Source organism: Typopeltis vanoorti, chromosome 12, assembly GCF_054136105.1.
Source record: "Typopeltis vanoorti isolate ZY-2024b chromosome 12, IOZ_Tvanoo_1.0, whole genome shotgun sequence".
NCBI classification, from domain to species: Eukaryota; Metazoa; Arthropoda; class Arachnida; order Uropygi; family Thelyphonidae; genus Typopeltis; species Typopeltis vanoorti.
Window position 1 is genome coordinate 11239426 of NC_143560.1, and position 7960 is coordinate 11247385.

General features: G+C 33.2%; 1 protein-coding gene across 2 annotated transcripts; it reads right to left on the bottom strand.

Moving 5' to 3' along the window:
- Positions 1-523: 523 nt before the first annotated feature.
- On the bottom strand, positions 524-6856 carry Ubi-p5E (Ubiquitin-5E). 2 transcript variants are annotated; one of them, XM_090402071.1, is made up of 4 exons: positions 6701-6856; positions 4374-5776; positions 4012-4239; positions 524-840 (listed from the first exon to the last, which is right to left on the bottom strand). In XM_090402071.1, the coding sequence occupies exons 2-4, from the start codon at positions 5767-5769 to the stop codon at positions 632-634; spliced, it is 1833 nt and encodes a 610-aa protein (XP_090258197.1). In that variant the 5' UTR covers positions 5770-5776; positions 6701-6856; the 3' UTR covers positions 524-631. The 2 variants fall into 2 exon arrangements, with proteins under 2 accessions (XP_090258197.1, XP_090258198.1); XM_090402072.1 differs by having other exon boundaries at positions 6646-6793.
- Between the last annotated feature and the right edge of the window lie 1104 nt (positions 6857-7960).

Consider the following 7960-nt stretch of genomic DNA (forward strand, 5'->3'; position numbering starts at 1 on the left):
AAAATAGACTTGGCCAAGTCTTTTGAAAACTTTCAAATTAGAACTAGTTTTGAATAAGCAGCTGAGCCTTTTCTTGAAAAAAGGCAAGAAAAACAAATTAAACCTATAAATTGCAAACAAGTTAACTGGATAAATATTTTACCAAATTTATACAAAACCCATGTGTAACTTAAGTTGGCAACAGTTTTAAAACAGCATCTGCAATATTTTTGCATTTATTAACTCAACACTGCCTTTTCCTGTAATTTAGAATTTATCAAAAAAAAAAAAAAGCTTGCTAGTTAAGTTAAGTCTTTGCATTATAAGAAAATTAATGTTTTAGATCTTCAGGATAGTTAACTTAAATTTAAGTTTTATTGGTTAGGTTCTACTTAGTAGTCAGGACTACTATAGTGATTAGTCTTTTAGAAACTAATTTTTACTCAATGTAAAATTACAAGTATAAAAGAAACCATGAAACTTGTGATAAGGTAAAAACTAGCAACATGTCGAAGGTGCAAAGCAAAGTAAAAAATGAAACCAGTTTAATGCATAAACACTTTATTAAATTTTAGTTGAACTATTTCACTTACAGAAATTTAAAATTAAAACAAGAACACTGGAGTTTTAAAGTAAAAGTACAGTATAGTCTTTAGTAATCTCCACCACGAAGTCTAAGAACCAAGTGGAGAGTGGATTCTTTTTGTATGTTGTAGTCTGAAAGGGTACGTCCATCTTCAAGTTGTTTTCCAGCAAATATTAGTCTCTGCTGATCTGGAGGGATTCCTTCTTTATCTTGAATTTTTGCCTTAACATTTTCTATTGTATCACTGGGCTCCACTTCTAGAGTTATTGTTTTTCCTATGGGAAGGGGAAAAAAAAAAAGGAAATTTCAGCCTAGTAACAAGATTCCACTTAATGATATCAAGTAGATATGGTTGAGAAAAAAGTTTGATCACAGAATAAACATTTAAGCAGAATGCAAGTTATCTATTTAAGATGTTTATTTTAAGTGAATTCTAGCAAAACATTAAGTAAGAATAACATCTTTTGAAGCTTAGCAGTTAAAACATTCAGACAAACTGGTTTAGTTGAATGGTAACTTTGGTAGGTCAGACTATTGTAGCTTGGACAATAGTGTTGATTGTAATGTTTACCTGGCAATAAACAATGAGGCTAAGAAGTGGGAGAAAAACAGTTGAGAATTTTAGACTAATTTAAATGACAATTTACGTAAGCATGTCCTGACATGCTGAAGAGTTGTCAGCTTACCGAGTTGAGATATACTTCTTGAATGTTATGATTGTGACAATCAGCTCATTCCAACAATTAGAAGTGACATTTCACAGGTGTGAGATTATATATATATAAAAACCCAGTCTTGAGATTAGCAAATCAAGTCCTAACACTTTGAAAATATAATGTTAGTGTTTTGTAATAAAAAAAGTTATTTTTGCTCAGACATGACACTTGCACAGAAAGCAACTAGACAAAAGTTGATGCACTGCAAATACTGCTCATATTTGAATGATGCATCTATCTAAACAATAATAGTCTAAAAATCCCATACATATAGAAGGCATATATTTGTCCCACAAATCCTTCCTCTCCAAGAACGATAAACAGGACTATAGAAAATCTAAGATCAAAATAACTTTAATACTAAAAAATAGGACATCTGTTAAAGAAAAAAAAAATCCATAAGAAAGAATGTTTATTCATGTTGTAATTTATATATTTTTTTTCTTAAATCAAAAATAAAAATTGTAATAGAAATAGGACACTGTTACTGGAAAGAAAACCATCTGCAAGCAGGAATGTTTATTCTTGTAATAAACAATTACATCTAGCTTGACTTAATTTTTTTTCACTAGAGATAATGCCAATGACTACCGTGTGATCAAATCATTGTTTCTCTAGCTTAGTTTGAAATGTAATGCAGCTTTTCTTGTATATTTATGTATGCTCCGGATGATCTTGATATGAAGATTGAAACGTTAGGATAATAAAGAGTTATTTTAAACACTAATAGTACCCATATATAAAAAAGGGAAATAAAACTGAATGTGAGAATTAGTTATTTCTCTACTGAGTTCCTAGCAAGATCTATACAAGTATACTTGAGAAACAGATGAAAAGAATTGTGGTAGGGAAGCATGGTGAACAAGCTGGATTCAGATAGAGGTTGTCAGGATCAGATCTTCACTTTATGACAAATAGTTGAGAAAGCATGGGAATATAACAAAGATCTGAATTTAAGTTTTGTTGATCTGGAAAAAGGCATGACAAGGTGCCAAGAGAGAAGCTATTCAATACGCTGCAGTTATATGATGTCAATGGGGCATTATATCAAGCAATACTCAGTCTTTATTTGAGTTGTAAGTCAGCAGTTAGAATTGAAATACAGGAAGATGGTTTAATGTTAAATCTGGAGCGAGACAAGGATGCACATTATGAAGGAAAGTGGTATTAAACATGACATCAGAATTGGAGAATCAGCTCTTTGCTTTATGCAGACGATGTTATATTTCTAAATAAATCTGCTACAAGTTTGCAAGATTCCCTGACTAAATTGAATAACTGTTGTAACAGATATGGTATGAAGGTCAGCATTAAAAAGACAATAGGTAGAATTGTTGAAAAATGTCAACTGTGTTGTGAACAGGGAACCAGTAGAACAAGTAAAATATTTCAGTTACTTAGTCACGATTTTTACTGAAGATGACAAATTAAATATGGAGATAGACAACAGAATCAAAGCTGGTATGATAGGAAATCAACTGAATAAATTCATATGGAATAAGAGAAATTAGTTGTATACAGCTAATTTAGTGTTCCAAGACAGTGTTCAAACCAGTTTTAACTGGTGGATATGAGAGGTGGGTCAGAAATAAAAACACTTGACCAAAGACTAAGGAAAGAACTTGACATTGTCAGTATCCAGGAATGCATTAGCAGAGCTAATCTCAGGTGGTATGGTCACTTAAACAGAATGGGTGAGGAAAGATTAGCAAAGCAAGTATTCTCTGCCAGGAAAGACCAAGATATAGGTGGATTGATATGGTACAAAGTACCTTAGACGATAGAAATATAAGATCTGATAATGTTGGAGTCTTGACAAGTAATGGACTGATTTGGAGGAAAATTGTAGATAGGAAGTTAGTATTGATGTAAATTTTTCATGTAGTACTATCATATTGTGTACACCCCTTGAGAGGTACATGGCAGGAATTTGATGATTTTAACACAGTTGTAGAATCCATAATTTCAAAAATGAATGGATTAAAATCTTTAGCCACTGTTCAGCAGGAATAGCATCTGTTGCCACTACTGTAGAACATGAGCAACTGCATGACATTCATAGATCAAATGCAGTCACTCACTGACCCTATTGCTCTTGTTAATAGATTCAGCTTGATTCTATCACAGGAGGATTCTTTAAGCAGGAGACTACCTTTCTGCTTAAAAAAACCTATTAAATAGAATGATGTATGGCATTTGCCATAGGCCTTTCATCATCTTGAAAATGGAATACAGACATCCAGCCACACCTAGGATTTGGAAAGCAAATGTTTACTAGTCTTGGTTTAAAAAAAGTCAGTTTTATAAAATGAATCAAATTTTTATACAAATAGTTAAAAAAAATCTTATTACATTCAGTTTAAGGCTTTAAGACTATTCAGGCAAATTACATAGCTATTGTCTAAGAAATTTTAATGGCCATTTCTATAAAATAAGTCCCTGAACCTACATTGATATCAAAAAGGTCAACATTTTAAATCAGCAATGTTAGGATTAAATTAATCACTCATTTAAATAGCACAATAGATTATAGAAATTAGAATTGAAGGTTAATTAAAAAAATTTAGATTGACATTTAGGTACATGATTTTTTATTTAATTGCTGACGGCACTAATGCTTTGGCTATTTCAATTCAACTTCCTGATAGCAAGTTTAGTAAATACTAATAACTTTATTGGTATAAGTTGATTATAGAGCAAAATGAAATTCTAAATATTGATTTCATTCACCTGTTAAAGTCTTCACAAAAATCTGCATTCCACCTCTCAACCTGAGAACAAGATGGAGAGTCGACTCTTTTTGTATATTGTAATCTGATAAGGTACGGCCATCTTCTAGTTGTTTACCAGCAAAGATAAGGCGCTGTTGATCAGGAGGAATTCCTTCCTTATCCTGTATTTTGGCCTTTACATTTTCAATTGTATCACTTGGTTCCACTTCCAAAGTTATAGTTTTCCCTATTAAAATAGAATTAAACTTCAATAATTAAAATAAGAATGATTACTTCAGTTGTCACTAAATTTAAGATGTTTAATATAATTAAATTTTGGCATTAAACATTTCTAGACTTAAAATTGAAAGCAATATTTACCTGTTAGTGTCTTGACAAAAATCTGCATGCCACCTCTCAACCTCAGAACAAGGTGCAATGTGGATTCTTTCTGGATATTATAATCTGAGAGTGTACGACCATCTTCTAGTTGCTTGCCAGCAAAAATCAAGCGCTGCTGATCTGGAGGGATACCTTCTTTATCTTGAATTTTTGCTTTAACGTTTTCAATGGTATCACTAGGTTCAACTTCAAGGGTAATTGTTTTTCCAGTAAGGGTTTTCACAAAGATTTGCATGCCACCTCTCAGTCTCAAAACTAAGTGCAGTGTAGATTCTTTTTGAATGTTGTAATCTGAAAGAGTACGGCCATCTTCTAACTGCTTGCCAGCAAAAATTAGACGCTGCTGATCAGGGGGGATCCCTTCTTTATCTTGAATTTTGGCTTTCACATTTTCAATGGTATCGCTGGGTTCAACTTCCAATGTAATGGTCTTGCCAGTAAGAGTTTTTACAAAAATCTGCATACCACCTCTCAACCTCAAAACAAGATGAAGTGTTGATTCCTTCTGAATGTTGTAATCAGAAAGAGTACGACCATCTTCCAGTTGTTTGCCTGCAAAGATCAAACGTTGCTGATCTGGTGGAATGCCTTCTTTGTCCTGAATTTTTGCTTTCACATTTTCAATGGTATCACTAGGTTCCACTTCCAAGGTAATGGTTTTTCCAGTAAGAGTCTTCACAAAGATTTGCATACCTCCTCTAAGTCTCAAAACAAGATGCAGTGTTGATTCTTTCTGGATATTGTAATCTGAAAGAGTACGGCCATCTTCTAACTGCTTGCCAGCAAAGATCAAACGTTGCTGATCTGGTGGAATGCCTTCTTTGTCTTGAATCTTAGCTTTAACATTTTCAATAGTATCACTAGGCTCAACTTCCAAGGTGATTGTTTTTCCAGTCAGAGTCTTTACAAATATTTGCATGCCTCCTCTCAGCCTCAAAACAAGATGAAGTGTGGATTCCTTCTGAATGTTGTAATCTGAAAGAGTACGGCCGTCTTCTAACTGCTTGCCAGCAAAGATCAAACGTTGCTGATCTGGTGGAATGCCTTCTTTGTCTTGAATCTTAGCTTTAACATTTTCAATAGTATCACTAGGCTCAACTTCCAAGGTGATGGTTTTTCCAGTCAGAGTTTTCACGAAGATTTGCATACCTCCTCTCAGCCTCAGAACAAGATGCAGTGTTGATTCCTTCTGAATGTTATAATCCGAAAGAGTACGGCCATCTTCTAACTGCTTGCCAGCAAAAATTAGACGCTGTTGATCAGGTGGGATCCCTTCCTTATCTTGAATTTTTGCTTTCACATTTTCAATGGTATCACTGGGTTCTACCTCCAGTGTTATGGTTTTCCCTGTCAGTGTTTTCACGAATATCTGCATGGTTTCACTATAAAAGAAAAAAAAAAAAAATTATGTTGTGGCTGGATTTTAGTATGAAAAGGCCATTTTTAATTTTAATTCTTTTTTTTTTTTTAAAAAAAGCTATGCAATATTTGGCATGTAGTAGACAAGTTTAGCTCTGTTCTTTATGCGTTGTACTATGCTTATTACATGGTGTCCTCCAATGAGTCTTCACTCAAAGATGCGAGGCCTAAGAAACCATCTAGTATACATAGCACACGGGCATAGAACAGGTATGATAGCCAGGTAAAGCAACTGGTAGCTTATGTCGCAGCAAGATTTTTTGTATAGTACTACTGCCTTACAGGCAAGGCATTACTATCCGATCATGAGATCAAGATACGCTTTGAAAGCTGTAGTTTTTATCATTATTATTGTTTTATTTGAAAAAAATTGAAAAAATTAGCTACAAAATAATTAAAAAGTTAAGAGTTCAGGTTATATTATATACCGCGATATAATATATAAATTATAGAAATTAGCGTTCCAAAACGAAAGTTTGTTAGATGACAAGAAAATATTCAAAACCCTGCAAAAGACAGCACTTTATAATAACACCAAAAACCAAAACGATTTTTCAAGATGGCGACGCAAAACGAAGTGCGCATTTCCGCTATCCTAAACAACTAGGACTATGCAGTAATTACTGCAAACCTCCGTAAATTATCCAAGATTTATTTTTATTGTTCAATTGTTTTAAAGATACATTCTGGATTTTGAATTACAATTTTCGGACTAATTGTGTTTAGTTAGTTTCATATTAACTAGCACTATTATGCATTATTTTAATTTTTTGAAAAGAATTAAATGTAAACAATCTAAATGATTTATTATTAACTAAGCAATCATACATACCTTTTATTGTATTACCAAAATTTGCACAAATTTGGAAAATTAAGAATCCCCTTACCTTTACAACTGCACAAACTCAAACCTAGTAGCTATCTTCTGGAACTCAGCTAACGGATATTCGGCGCGCTCTGCTTTGTTCTTTATACGCTACTGCACCAAACGTACGTGAAGTACGTGTTGGTGACTAGACATTTCCTGATTGGATGAAGAAGCTAGCTGGCAACAAAAATCAACCAACGAGAATGTTCCAGATGGCCGTTGCCACATGGTGACTCACCCCGGTTTGCGACAGGAATTTGGTGACGTGTAAAGCGTCTGCACTGATTATTAGGATGTTTATCCCATGACTACTGATTTTTTTTAAAAATTATTATTATTTCTTGAGCATATATTATCGTTCTTAAACAGAGAACGACTTTCTTTTCTGTGATATATGCGTTCACGAATGAATCTAAAAATACATATTATTTCATTGTCCCAAATATTTATCAAATTCACAACAACTTTTCAAGAACGGAAATATTTGGTGATAAGCTATGATAATTTCTGTACGTTGATGAAATGCTGCGAAACTTAAAAGGCATATCAAATGCGTAATATATACAATCTGATGGCCAACGCTCCGTGATTAATTTATCTATTACCGATTGACGATATATTACCGGTACTGTGGAACTAAGCCAAATTAGGGTAGAGGATTGCATATAAATCCCTCTTTCTATGGATCAGTATTTATATTATTAAAAATATATGAAGTCATAGGAAGCTATTCACCATACCAGAGCACTACACGATTCACTATGTGCTTAATAATTCACCGTGTGGCATACGATACGATAATATTATATAAAAATTCTAATATTTTGGAATATAAATAATCTAAAAAATATGACTGTTGCTTTAAATTATACAATGGCGTTACAACTTTCTCTTAAAAACTAATTTTGTGACTATATGGAGGGAGTAATTTTCCCAAACAATTCTTTAGCTAGCTGGCTTAAACAAATAATCTGAGAGAATTCTGCCCATTGTACTGAAGTAACATGATGATTATCAAAAGGGTTCTCAGTGGCGAAATGTAATATATATTTATGTATGTGCGTATAATTTGAGAGTGATATCTGGACAAAACTTCATACGATGATTACTGTCAAGTGCAGCAGTAATGATGTGTATATTCCATAATATGAGTGTTTAGAAAAATGACGATTTTGCTGAATGCAGCATATGTCTGCTTGCTGTATACGTGTTATATAGCTAAGGGTATCCATATTCCGAAAATGCAAAACTCGAACATCTGTTTCTGTAAAATCGTAAA

Bases quoted from the DNA above. Each gene is read 5' to 3' on its own strand.
- Ubi-p5E (XM_090402071.1), bottom strand. From the start codon at position 5,769: ATGCAGATATTCGTGAAAACACTGACAGGGAAAACCATAACACTGGAG. The intron at 4,240-4,373 runs GTAAATATTGCT...CTATTTTAATAG, and splicing joins TTTTGTCAAGACACTAACAG to GGAAAACTATAACTTTGGAA. The intron at 841-4,011 runs GTGAATGAAATC...CCCTTCCCATAG, and splicing joins TTTTGTGAAGACTTTAACAG to GAAAAACAATAACTCTAGAA.